This window comes from Lagenorhynchus albirostris, chromosome 20 (assembly GCF_949774975.1).
Source record: "Lagenorhynchus albirostris chromosome 20, mLagAlb1.1, whole genome shotgun sequence".
In the NCBI taxonomy this organism is placed as follows: Eukaryota; Metazoa; Chordata; class Mammalia; order Artiodactyla; family Delphinidae; genus Lagenorhynchus; species Lagenorhynchus albirostris.
In genome coordinates, this window is record NC_083114.1 from 1,288,550 (window position 1) to 1,302,274 (window position 13,725).

A 13,725-nucleotide genomic window follows, 5' to 3' on the forward strand; every position below is an offset into this window, starting at 1 on the left:
GCCAGTGCCCCCGGAATGGGGGAGAGCAAGGCCTGGCAGCTCCAAGGCCTTTGTGCCCCAAACTCACACACTCTTCCTGCTCCCTGACCTGGGCCCAGGCACCCAGAGACCCCACCTGCAGTCTGGAGCCCTGTGAGTGGCCCTGTTAGGAGGACCTTGGGATCCCTGAGCAGGTCACGTGCACATCAGGTGGCCTCGCCCAGGCTTTTATCCCAGAAACAACGAACACCGTTTACTTTGTTTTTTAAAATATATATTTTAAAATTTATTTATATATTTTTTTGGCTGTGTTGGGTCTTTGTTGCTGTGCGCGGGCTTTCTCTAGTTGTGGCGAGCAGGGGCTACTCTTTGTTGTGGTGCGTGGGCTTCTCATTGCCATGGCTTCTCTTGTTGCGGAGCATGGGCTCTAGGTGCGAGGGCTCAGTAGTTGTGGCTCGCGGGCTCTAGAGCGTAGACTCAGTAGTTGTGGCGCACGGGCTTAGTTGCTCCGTGGCATGTGGGATCTTCCTGGACCAGGGCTCGAACCCATGTCCCCTGCATTGGCAGGCGGATTCGTAACCACTGCGCCACCAGGGAAACCCTACTTTCTATTTTTAAGAGTAAATCATTTTTGCTAAAACAGTAGGAACAAACAAGCAGAAACAGATGGCTCGGACCAAGAGGGACTCAGTTTTAAAAGACTGTTTGATTAAAAACCGGAAAACAAAAGTCTTGGGGCTAAGGGCCATGCAGAGCTCCCCGGCGGAAGCAGCACGTGCCCTGTGGGTGGGCAGGGTGGCCTCGGGGACCACGGGAGGGGCAACGAGTGGAGGCGCCACGCGTTTCGAGGCAAAGAATCGTTCAATATAATCACTCGTACCCACGCCCCCTGCCTCGGCCCGAGCTGGCCTCCACCAGCCGCGTGGCTTGGGGCCCGGCCTCACCCCTGCAGCAGCTTGTGCTTGACGGCCGAGCTCTCGGAGCAGAGTTGCACGAAGAGGGCGCCGGCGGCCGTGCGCGCCCGCAGGTCCCGCAGCTCGTAGTCGTGGGCCCACTCGACGTTGCCCCACTTCTGGATCTGAGGGGAGGACGGGACAGGCCACTGGGTGACTGGCCAGAGCCACGACGTCCCATAGCTGAGGAGAGTCGGCTCTGATCCCACCCGAACATGAGAGACACGCAGGGGGAGCGACAGGTGAGAAAACGCGGTGGGGGGGCGGGCAGAGCAGGCACCGTGCTCACGGGTACGGCCACACGTGCCTCTCCCCCAGGGGCCTGACCTTCCCACGGGGACGCTGGCGTGAGGCAGTCTGCAAAGTGTCACCCTCCATGAGCTGCCTCACTGGGCAGGGCTGTAAGTGCCCCGGTGGGGGCAGGGGGATGAATAAGCCAGCCAGGGCCACAAGGTCGCTGCAGCTGGGCTCCTGGGGGAGGCCGGGACAGCAGAGGCCGGCATGTCTGTACTGGGCAGGGCTGCAGACTCTCTCTCCAGGAGGAGCCCTGTCCTGAGCATGGCTGTCAGTGCGACTCCAGCCCACCCTGTGGGCCCCTCCCTGGCCAGAGGCCCAGAGGCGTGGGCCCCCCACCCAGGAACTCGAGATCTACCTGCATTTCAGGTGGCCCAGAACATCTGAAGGGCGTTTTATACTCTCAGAGAACTGTTTTGCGGTGGGTGGAATGTGAGGTTCAGGGAACGATGGCCCCGCTCAGACCCCGCAGCCAAAAGTAGAGCCCGGACTGGAAACCAGGCTTCCTGGCTGCCGCCTCCAGGCCCAGATCACCCTCTTCCCATCCAACCCTTTCTCACACCAGACAGTAGCCGGCCTCTCACAACACAGAAGCAGTTTTATCCCCTGGCATTTTCCTGAACGATGACTAGACGAACTTGGGAAACACTGTCATTACAAAAGGGTTTTCATCATGCTAGGAGCCCATTTGTAACAGCAGTTAACCTTCTGAGGCTGGAGAAATGACAAGGGCACTGCAGAGAACACCATCATTCTGAGTTAAAAAACGCAAACGGCAGTGCAGCAAAGCCTTATTAATTCTGAGCCCCCTGAACCAAACGTGCACGAGCAGCAGCCCCGAGGGCCCGCCGTGCGCACGTCCGGGTGTGCAGGCTCAGCCTCCTTCTAGAAGCACCCACGTGGCCCCTGCTCATCTTGAGGGGCCCAGCCTGCAGCTATGCCTGAACTGGCCTGAACCTCCACCCGCAGAGGGGGGCTCCAAGACCCCTGAGGCATCATCTCAGGGGGCGCCCACGCCTCGGATTCCTCCTGTGCAAGATGGGAAACGAGCCCTCACCCGACACGGTGCTGAGAAGAGGCGGCGAGGCGGTGAGGGAGGGCTGAGCAGCACCGCCGTGGTTTGCTACCATTGTGACGCGACACCTCTATGGGCCTTAGCGTCCGGGCTCCGCGTGTACATGGCGGGGTGCCCTTCGGGGAGTCTGCCTTGGGGCTGCGCCTCACCTGGAAGGCCTCCTCCAGGCGCGACAGCAGCACAGCCTGCTCCACCGTCAGGTGCAAGTCGATCAGGCCCAAGGTCAGCACCATGGACTTGAGCTGGCTCACCACAAACTCAATCCCTGCAGGGACACAGCCAGGTCAGGACCTGGGGCCCCCATCCCACACAGGGCAGTCGCCAGGCGGGGGACAGAGCCTTCGCCACACTTCTCTAGGAGCGCTCTGCTCTCCCTCGGGGATCCCTGCTCTGCTCCTGCCTGGGGCGGGCCCCGGCCCATCAGAGCGAGCACTCCGCCCCGTGACCCGAGCCAGGCCAGGGAGACCTGAATGGAGATTCCTGAAGAGGGGAGAGCCACGTCCCCCAGGAAGGTGTGAAACTGCTGGCCCGTGGACCAGGGGACAGGTTAGCATGACAGCCCTCCACCCCCGGCCCGTCCTCCCTGGCCAATAGGAAGCACCACGTACCTTGTAGGGCCCACATGTTGTAAGAGGCCAGGTGGCTGACCAGCACCTCCCGAGTCCGGGCTGGGATGCTGGGCCCCATGATGCTGGTGGAGGAGCCGATCTTCACGCCGTATCTAAAAGGAAGAGGCTGCATGTCTGTCTGTCCTGCTGTGCAGCCCAGCTTCTGCCCAAAAGCAGAGCCCCAGCCTGCTGAGCACACGTGTGCCCCTTCAGGGGCCCGCTGGGAATACGGACAGCACCTGCCGCTGCAGTCCGTGGCCTCCTGACCTAGTAACCTTCTGTCACCAAGAGCAGAGGGCAAGAAACAGCTCTGGATGGAGACACAGCTGGCAAGTCAGGAAGCAGGGGGTCACTTACAGCTCCTGAGATTCGAATTCATTGGCCTGAACGTCCATCAGAACTATGGGCTGCCTGCGTTTCAAACCTTTGCAGAAAAGTCCTCACATATGAGCCATAAAAGTCTTCTTTTAAATATTGTTTTCTTTACAATAGTTGTGTATGTCCTGTATCAGGCAATCACTTTTTCACACATTTATTAAGCCTCTACCATACACAAGGCACTGTTTTTAGTCTGGGACACGAGCTAGCTTCAAGAACGATACATTTTCAAGAACAATCTTAACTACACAAAATGCAGGAAAAAACAATGGAATAAAAGCAATTTTTGTAATTTCCTCTCACATATCACTGATTTTCCCCATTGCTTTAGAAACAGTCTTTCCGAAATTTCCAATAGTACAAATGGAACACAGGAAGTGGCCACGTTTTCCCGTAATCTGCTACGTGTGAGAAATTTCAACTGCCACAAAAAGCTGACAATTCTGTACCACAGCAAAGGCCTGCAGGCACCAAACTACTGCTCCATTTCACTGGACTCCAAAATGGCATCGCATCTTTGCGGTTCTCACGTGGCATCTAGTCGTTCAGTTTTATCTGATCCTTCAGCACACTGGCTATGCCTCTTACTACAAAACCCAAGGATGCCGACACATCGTGGGTGCTCTGTAAACGTGTACAGATGAAAAACGCTATGCCAAAACCACTCCATGTACGCACACTTACAAAATACCGTGGTCAAGGGAGCACAGGGTCAGAGCCCGTTGCGAATCCCCTGGGAATGAAATGAAACTGAATCAACTGTGCCATATCAATGGCCTGTTCAATTCCGCACAAGAGTCTTCCTGCTAAGGAAAAGCACTGGGCATCACCAATCCCTGGAAACCTCCCACCCACAGGTTCACCTGTCCAGACTTTTCTCCATGTGTCAGGATCACACACGCTGCTTTGTGACTGTGTATACGACTGCACAGCAACTGTGACAACGAGCAGGGCGGTATCTGCCAGTGCGAGCATTCAGTGTGTGCCAAGCAGGGTGCATCACTTCGCGTACACCTCCCGACACCCTGGGAGGTAGGGATTATGAGCCCCACTCGCAAACAAGGGAGCTCAGAGAGATCAAGTCACTAGCCCAAGGTCACACAGCCAATGGGGGAAGAAGCACTGAACAGCATTTTCCCCCAAGGTGGCCCTGTCCTGAGTCCCCTGGGTGCTCTGAACTCAGAACGCTGACCAGCTCAGGGCCTCGGCTGTCCAGCATGGCCTGGACCCTGGCCTGTCCAGCGCTGAGCGGCTCACCTCCTCTCGGCCCAGCCTATGACTGGGTCCCACTCGTTCCTCTGCAGCTCCACCAGCGTCTCTGGTTCTTCCACCCTGCAGCTAATTCAGTGCAAAAGCACCTCCATTAATAAAAAAAGTACAATTCTTTCATCCAGCGACAGACACAGATACACAAAACGCAACAGCAGACCTCTCCACCCCCTACCCCCGCCCCCAAGCCTTTCCCCTAAAGCAGTGGTTCTCAAAGTGTGGCCCAGGGCTCACCCTGGACCTTGCTGGAAACGCACATCCTCAGGCCCCGCCCTCTGGGGGTGGAGACCAGCAACCTGCAGCTTCACAAGCCCTCCAGGGGTTCTGCGTAAGTTTGACTTTGAGACCCACTGTCCCGAACACCCCCAGTTATCGACAGGTCACTGCCTGCAGTGCTGCCCTGGTGCTGCCCTCAACACTAACACTGTCCCCAGACCCACACCCCCTTGGTCCCAGGATGCTGCGCCAGAAGCTCAGTCACTCGTCCTGCCTGCCAGCCCCTCCCAAGAGGCGGCGCCCCGGCCACGGGCCAGCTGCCTGTCTGCCCACGTGCCTCCCAGCCACAGATGCGGCCGCCAGCGGCCCTGCCCGGCCCCACCGATGCCAGGCCACACCACTGTTCTGACCAAGAGACAGAGATGAGGTCAGCTGAGGGGAGCTGAGCTGCAAGGCCTCCTGGGACAGAAGCCTTGGGGGTGCCGGGGAGGCCAGGCTGGTGTGAGCAGAAGTGGCAGGGAGGTCACGAGGGTGCGGGGAGGCGGCTGCCCAGGGGAGAGGAGTGGCCCCCAGGGCAGAGGGGGCTCCCACCCGCATCTGCTCTCAGTACTGGGATGGTCTCCAAGAAAACCCCCTTCTCTGAGCTGGGGTGGAAGGGTGCTCTTCCCTGTAACCAAACGGTCCCTAATGCAAACAGCGCGGACTTTCCACCAGCAGTGCCAGTGGCCTCTGCAGGGACACCTCTGTCCCCTCGCCCCAGTGCCGATTTCACGTGCCATCCTGGAGGTACCCGGGTGTCGGAGCATTCGGGCGGCAGACATGGGGCTGCTCAGTTGTTCCTTCCACTTCCTGTCAACATCCCCAACCCACCCGTGAGAGAACCCGGGCGCAGGGAGGATGCAGACGAGGAGGCCGGCCGCTGGATGCCAAGGTCGGGCCATTCGTGACCCAGCGGACAAGTGAGGAGCAGGCGACCTACATGAGAACGTGCGGTGGCCGGACATGATCCCTTGGGTCCTGGAGCCTGAGAGAGCTGCAGAGGCCACCAGCCTATCCCGCCCCAGGCCAGGGGACAGCTGCTGGCTGTGGGAGAGGGCCGGCCCGACGCTGGGGCAGCCCGTGCCCTCCCGCCTGGGGTCTGCAGAGCAGCTGACTGCTGAGGAGGTAAGGGCCTGCCCTCTCCTCCACTGAGAAGGCTCCAGGCAAACAGCCTGAGGAACTCGCTCAGGCCCCGGGGAGGCTGCCCGCACGTCCATTACCAGACGGTGTCAGTGTCCAGGAACTTTGCGGCTGCCCAGATGAGCTGGTCCTTGTCTCGCTGGGTCGGGTTGTCTAGAGACGTGTTGCACAGTGTGGTCTGGATCAAAGGCAGAGAGAGAGCCCGTCAGCACAGCCAGTCCCGAGGACACTGCCCAGGCCCCGGGAACAATGAACTCCCCCAAAGTCTCAGTCTCTGTACTACCAGGCTCTGCAGTGTTTAATTCAATCCTCACCACAACCCTTTCCAGGAGGTACTATCACTGTAACCATTACAGAGACGTGGGAAGCCAGGCCCAGGGAGATCAGGTCCAGCGAAGGCGACGTGGAGGCATTCCTGGATCCGGCTGAGCAGCTCACCCGCCAACTCCCCAGCGCCTCAGAAAGCAGGGGACAAGCCAGCCAACCCAGGGGCAGGACGGTTTTTCCAGCTCTGCCTTGCGGCCCACAGGCTGCTGAGCTACCCGAAGGCTCCGTCTGCAGCCCGTGTCCCCTGTTCCCTGGACACTCCAGGGGAGCTGGCACGTGGGCAGAGAGGCTGAGAAGCCTGCCTGGGGCTTGGGTCCATGTGCCGGGAAGCACAGGCTCTCGACGCATCGTCTGGTCCCATCCTGACCACCACCCACTTTTCAGGGTGGGGACCTTGCCCGAGGGGCGGCAAGTTGCCCAAGGTGACCGAGTGGGCCTCTCCCCCAGCTGCTCCTCTAGGGCCTCAGGGAGGCCAGCTTCTCAGGGAGGGTCTGCACCGCCACCAACCCTGCTGAGTGCGAACTGAGCTGAGGCCAGGCTGGCTACGTGCTGCTGAGATGGACAGCAGGCATGACCAGCATGTCCATGACCAGCACATGACCCAGACCATCACAGACCCTCAGAGCCGACAAAACAAAGGAACGGCTGCCCCAGAAGGAAATAAGAGAGCTGGCGGCCAGGGAAGGATTGTGTCCCGAGACCCAGGGAGGAACCAGGCCCTGGGGGTGGGGGTGGGGTGGGTGCCCACAGCCTCAGGGCCTTATCGAAATCGGGAGAGGATCCCTAATTCTGCCCGGTGCCCCACGAAGCCCGTGGCAGCCTCGGGCGCGGGCTGCGACCTATTACCAGGTGCATGGTGTATGTCTTGATGGTGTCCTGCTGAGAGTCCCACTCAGTGGCCACAGCGACGGCCAGGGCCTCGCTGGGGACGGTGAAGAGCTTGGCTTGGGGAGTCCTCAGCTTCCTGTGGTCCAGATTGATCTCAAAGCCAGCTTGAAAGAACAGATGAAAACCTCTCAGGGGTTAATAAGCAGAATCGAGTGACCACCCCTATATTTAGCTACTTGATTCGGTGCAAAGACGCCCCGAGATCCTTCTGGGGGGTGGGTGGCTTACAGAAACATACCCGACGAGAGCGCCAAGGTCAAGCTCACCGAGGAGCTGGCTGGAGGTGAAAAGTGTTTCCACCCATTCACAGAAACAAAAGAGGCAGTGAAAATTCCAGACACTCACCTTCACCCTGTGTGATGCTGACATTCTGATAGAACCTCTTCCTTTCTGCTGGGAAGATTTTTCAAAAGCGTAGTTTAAAATGCTGTGGAGACTCAGGAGGAGCCTGTACCACCACTGCTGATTCTGACTGACCACCCCGACTTCCACACAGCACCCAAGGGTCTCCCCACTCCACATGGATCAGTGGCTTCTGAGTAAGAGGCTAGGGGCAGCAGCCCCGCCGACACAAGACTGGAGGCCCCTGCATCTGTCTGGAGGCCTCGGTCGGGGTGCCCAGACGATGTCCAGCATGTTCTCCAGTGCCTGGTTGGGCAGCAAGTCCAAAGCAGACCAGGCAGGAAGTGGGGGGTGGGGGGACCTGAAGGCTGACTCATCCCTGGGGGAGGGACCCACCCTGCCGGTACGGCACAGCATTCTACCACACGCCCCACACGGCCATGGGAAATGGGCCCAAGAGACCTGGCGGTCAAAGAAAGGACGGAGCAGAGACTGACGGCACAGGCTGAACCTCCCAAAGCTGCCGGGACAGCGATGTCTCCCACGAGGGGGTCTTCTTACCTCTGCCCCCCTCCTCTGTCCTGGCCAATTCCACCTCTGTGCTGATCAGAGATGCCGGCCAGGCGGGTTCAGGGCTGCGCTGAGGGGAGGGCAAACTCCAGTCTTGGAGCAAACTTGGTGACGACTAACCCCCTTCCAGGGCAGGACTCAAAGCTACCCTGCCCTCGAGGCACGTACTGTCTCGTGGGTAGATGGACACTAAACCCAAGAAGACTCATCTCTTCTGGGCCAAAGGAAGACCTCCAAGCAGCCAGATGGCACCTGAGAGCTGCAGAAGAGCAGGGCAGGCCCAACCGTGCTGATGGCTTTCAGAGTGTGTGTATGTGTGTGTGTGAGTGTGAGTGTGTGTGTGTGTGTCTGTGAGTGTGAGTCTGTGTGTGTGTGTGTGTGTGTGCCCACGATGGCTGCAGAGGCCCACATCTGGGGAGGAGGCCGGCAGGTCCCAGCGAGGAGGGTGAGGGAGCCAAGTAGGGGGTTCACACAGGCAACGAGACCAGGATCTGGAAAATTCACTTGGCGGGATCCATGCTCCCCAACAATGTCAAAAGATGGAGGTTTTCTCCCTGGACCCTCCAAGGTCTTGGGTCTCATAAGACAAGTCATGAGATTAGGAGCCTGTGAAGCACCCACATCCTCAGTGACAGAGGGCGAGCTACCAGCAATGGAAACCCCATCCTTACAGGCAGGAGACAGGCTAGTCTTGCAGGATCACACAGAATAGGTCTATCTTGAGTACGAATCACTCCCTTTACAGAACGTCTGTTTCTGTAGCAAAACCACACTTGGTGCCTTTTAAGTGACAATTTTAAGGACTATGTAGATACAAAGAAATGGGTATGTGAAAAAGCATTGAATTTTAAAAGCTGCCACAAGAAACCAGGCTATATAAGCGGGAACATTAACAAGCTGCTCCTGTGAAGAGTGCTGAACTGGAAATCAATGTCCACTGGCTCCCTTTCTCCTGCGAGGCTGCTTCAATACGTATAAAGAAACAGGCGATTTTCTGCGTCACTTCCCTGGACACTCCTCCTCCTGTCCCAGGCTTCACAGACCAGTGAGTGATCCTTCTACCAGCCTCAATTTCCGGGCTGGCCTTTGCTTTGGGAAGACTCAAAGCCTCAGAACTGCAACCACCACGGTGCACCAGGAACAGAGGACGTGCCTTCCCAGAGCTGCCTCAATACCTTTCTCTTTCTAAACAGTGCCACCTGGCGGGCCTTAAGCCTTAAAGTTAGATTCTGACTCGGGGTCCCTCTACCCATAATCCTGGGACGGCTGTGACAGAGCGTTTTCAAGTTTCAGAATCTTCGGGCCAGCTATATAAAGAACTCTTGCAATTCAATAATAAAAAGAGAAATAACCCAACTAAGAAATGGTCAAAGGATCTGAATAGACATTTCTCCAAAGAAAATGTACAAGTGTCCAAAAAGCACACGAAAAGATGTTTGACATCATTCATCATCAGGGGAATGCAAAGCAAAGCCCCGAGACACCACTTCACACCCACTAGGATGGCTATGACCAAAAAGACAGATGTTGGGAAGGAGGCTGAGAAACTGGGACCTTCATACATTGCTGGTGGAAATGCCACCTTGGAAAGCAGGGTGGCAGTTCCTCAGAAAGTTAGGTACCATTTGATCCAGCAATTCTACTCTTAGATACCTGCCTGTGAGAAACGAAAACATATGCCCACACAAAAACCTGTACTCAAGTGTTTACAGGGGCATTCAGAACACCAAAAGATGGAAACCACCCAAACGTTCACCAATGGATGACTGCATAAATAAGACATGGTGTGTCCCTACAATGGAATGTTATCAGCTGTGAGAGAGAATGGAGTACTGACACATGTTACCCCTGGGATAAACCTTGAAAACATGCTGAATGAAAAAAAGCCAGTCCAAAAAAACCACATTCCATTTATATGAAATATCCAAACTAGGGAAATCTACAGACACAGAGAATAAAGCAGTGGCTGTCTAGGCCTGGAGGGATTGAGGGGGTACTCGGAGGGCGGTAGCTAAAGGGTACAGGGATTTTTTGCAGTGATAAGAATGTTCTAGAATCGATGGCTGCACAATCCCTTTGAGTATACTAAAAGCCACTGAGTTGTACACTTTAAGTGAGTGAACTGTAAGTGCACCACAGCTCAATACAGCTGTTAAAAAATCCTTCAACGCACCTCTTCTCCAAATCGCTCTAGCATCCAGAGCAGGGGCTGAGCACACTTCTGCCGAGAGCCAAATAAAGTATTTCAGGCTTTGCAGGCCATCCAGTCTCTGTGCAGCCAGCCAACTCTGCACTGTGGTGAAAGCAGCCCTAGGTGCATGTCAGTGAATGAGCAGGGCTGGGTTCCAATAAACCTTTATTAACAAAAACAGGTGGCAGGCCGGCCTCCTTATCTACAGCATCTGCCTCAACCCAGCACAAGCAGCCTCTGAAGACGGGGCAGAGACTGAGAAGCTAAACCACTTGTGCAGGCGACAGACAACTTGTAAACAGAGGAGACCCCCAGCCTTGCCCTCACCGGTGTCGTCCTCAGCTCGACAGGCAGCCTCTCCGAACACCTTCCCCTCTAAGCGGCTGACGGCTCCAACGGCTGGTACGGGGCTGGACGCCACACAGCCCGGTGACCCTCTCCTAACCCCCTCCTCGCCTTCCGACAACCTTCAATGGCACAGCTGTCCCTAAGGAGCCAAGTTCAATCTACTTCCCTCTCCAAGTCTTCACGGAGAAGCCACCACTTGGGTTTAAACTTCCACTCCTCCAAAGACGCACAGACGCTCAAGTCGGAAAAGCAGAGCGCTCAGGTCGGTGCGAGACACTCCGTCCCACTGCTCAGCACTCTTTCACCCACTCTTATCTTCCTCCACGTTTGACTACCTACCAAGAGCCGAAGCTAGCAAGTCTGCAGTAGAAAGGAACAGGGGCAGGTCAGTGCCACCATGACGGCGAGTGGCACCCACCAACTGGATGAACCCTCTGATTGAGGAAACTTAAGGGAATTCCTGAACGTGTCCCCTTCGCTCGTGTGCTGCCTCCCTGGGGTGCTGTAAAGGAAAAACAACGCTCCCGTTTTCCTTTACACACTCACACAGATACTATGCTCCAAACGTGGAGGGGGGGCAGTTAGGGTTAGGGATCCCTACCGACTGGATACCACTGATCAACTGAGACACCAGCTGAGTGTCCTACAATTGACTCAATTCTGACACGACCCGCCTGGAGACAGCGCTGGATCCCATAGATTAAGGACTCAGTCTTACAAGAGTTATGTCCTGCATGATAGGTTGCTAGAGCAGTTGACGGAACTTAGGAGAACAATTTACTTACTAGAGTACCAGTTTACTACAAAAGGATACAACTCGGGGACAGGCAAATGGAGGAGATGCATGGGGCAAGGTATGGAGGAAAGGGTGCCGAGTTTCCATGCTCTCTCTGGGCACCCTCCCTGCATCTCCACGTGTTCCCCAACCTTGAAGCTCTCCAAACCCCATAGTTCAGGGGTTTTATGGAGGCTTCATTACACAGGCATGATTAAATCACAGGTGATTTATCAAGCACAGTGATCAACCTCTATTCAATCTCCAATCCCTCTCCCTTTCCCAGAGGTCAGGGGGTGGGGCTGAAACTTCCAACCCTCTAATCCAGCGTGTTTGGTTCCCCTGGCAATCAGCCGCCATCCTTAGGGGCTTTCCCTAAGGAAAAAGTCACCTTGTTAACATACACTCAGGTGTGGTTGAAAGGGACTTGTTATGAATAATAAGACCCTCCTTTCACCTTTATCACTCTGGAGCTCTTTTAGGACAGAAGACCGACTATTTTAACAAAAGATTCTCTGATAACTCTCATTACTTAGTAAGCTACAAAGGTTTTAGGAGACGTATGCCAGTACAAGAAAATGACCAAATGTGTACATTTCTTATCACAAATCACACGGTCACAGATGCCCTTCCTTCTTCCCCTTTACTGGCTCTTCATGGATCACCTCCAGGCCCTTCACTTGGGCCCTGACAAGTGAGATCTCTGCTCCCTGCTACATCCATTCCTCTTCCCTATTTGTATAAAATTATGGAACAGAAGGGCGCTCAGAGACAACCTAGCCCTTCAACTCACAGACGAAAATGATGTCCAAACGAAGCAGTCACATGCCTAAGATCACACAGCTCCTGGTTCAGCAGCATCAGACCCCAGGTATGTGCTTCTGCCACGATACCAAGCTGCCTGTGGAGCTCTAGATTTCCTAAAGCAGGCAGTGTCACAGCGAGCTCCCTCACCCGCTGCCACCTCTGGACGTGTTCCAGCCGCCCACGTTCCACCCTCCCTGCTCCTCTACACCGAGCTCCTTCTCGTCTGTCAAGACTCAGCTTAAATGTCCTTTCACCCAAGACCCTTTCTAGACCCTCAAAACCCCCAAGGTGGGAATAGGTGCTTCTTTGTACCTTCCTCACGCAGGATATAGGCTATTGTTTAACCAGGGTGTTATAACCTTCTGCACTCGACACTGAACATCACCTAGGTAGAGGCTACGTCTCTCTTGAAGACAACGGTGCCTCCCGCCCTCAGCACATCAATACTGAGTGACTGGAAGGAGAGCTTTACTATCTTCACTCAAAGGCGTCACTCCCACTCTTACCCCTAAAACCTCTCCCCAGAAGCAACGAAAGAGCCACTACCTTCTCCTAAGCCTCATCTGAGTTGGAAGGGGAGGAAGAGGCACGGGGTGTTAACTCCTTAGCAGATGGCAAGGGTCGTGGGAAGGCAGTAGGAGGAAGGGTCAGGACAGCTGCGGAGACAGCGGCCGGGATGAAAGACTGAAAGCCCGGGCTCCAGGTCCCTTCGGTGCCGGGTCGCGGGGACACAGAAAGCAGCCCGGCAGACCGGCCTTTACCCCGCAAACCTCTCAGAGTTTGCTCTTCTCCCTTGGGGCAATCCCGACCCAGAACCCGAATTTCCCCGCCTGAAAACAAGGATGACTTCTGCTTTCCTAACGGAAGAGAAAAAAGCCACACGTGCTAAAGAAAACGACGCGCGTGCGCTCTGGGGCGGTCCCTGCTCTTGCCGGGGCTTCCCTTCCGACCTGTGACCCTGTACGGCCAACTCCTCAGCCTGCTCCGCCCTGGCCTCCCTCACCTGCTGGGGGCGCGTAGGCCCGGGCGTGGGCCGGGGGTTTTGGCCCGGGCCCCCTGGAGGCGGTGAGGCCACCCCGGGGGCAGTTCAGGAGGTGGCGACCCCCGCCCCGCAGCCGGAGGCAGCTCCTCCACATCGCGCGGGGGCCTGGGAGAACGACCGCGCGAGATGTGAGCGCGGGGAACACTGAGCGGAGGAACCGCACGCTGCGCCCTCGGGCCGCACGAAGCTTCTCACCGGCGACCGGAACTTCTCACCGGCCGCCGGCATCCTCAGCCTCCCTGGGCGCCGCCATGTTGCGCACGACACTCGCGGCGCGCCGTCGCCGCGCGCCTCAGCGCACGCCGCAGCCAATCAGTATCACAAACGCCCAGGCCCCGCCCCCGCGCCGCGCCTCGGGAAGAAGACTACAAGTCCCAGAGGGCCTCGGTGCCCGCCACGTGCTGTCTCCGCCCGCCAATAGGCAGAAGCGCCGCGCTAGCCTGCTCCCGCCCCCCGGCGCGCCGGAGCCAATCGGAAGGGGTGT

At 56.6% G+C, this 13,725-nt stretch overlaps 1 protein-coding gene across 4 annotated transcripts; it reads right to left on the reverse strand.

The window, feature by feature from the left end:
• Positions 1-231: 231 nt before the first annotated feature.
• Positions 232-13,507, reverse strand: ATPAF2 (ATP synthase mitochondrial F1 complex assembly factor 2). 4 transcript variants are annotated; one of them, XM_060135290.1, is made up of 9 exons: positions 13,203-13,507; positions 7,512-7,559; positions 7,125-7,270; positions 6,032-6,129; positions 5,643-5,747; positions 4,545-4,625; positions 2,910-3,022; positions 2,451-2,566; positions 790-1,057 (listed from the first exon to the last, which is right to left on the reverse strand). In XM_060135290.1, the coding sequence occupies exons 1-9, from the start codon at positions 13,333-13,335 to the stop codon at positions 920-922; spliced, it is 978 nt and encodes a 325-aa protein (XP_059991273.1). In that variant the 5' UTR covers positions 13,336-13,507; the 3' UTR covers positions 790-919. The 4 variants fall into 4 exon arrangements, with proteins under 4 accessions (XP_059991272.1, XP_059991273.1, XP_059991275.1 ...); XM_060135292.1 differs by lacking the exon at positions 5,643-5,747 and having other exon boundaries at positions 7,512-7,556; XM_060135291.1 differs by lacking the exon at positions 5,643-5,747.
• Between the last annotated feature and the right edge of the window lie 218 nt (positions 13,508-13,725).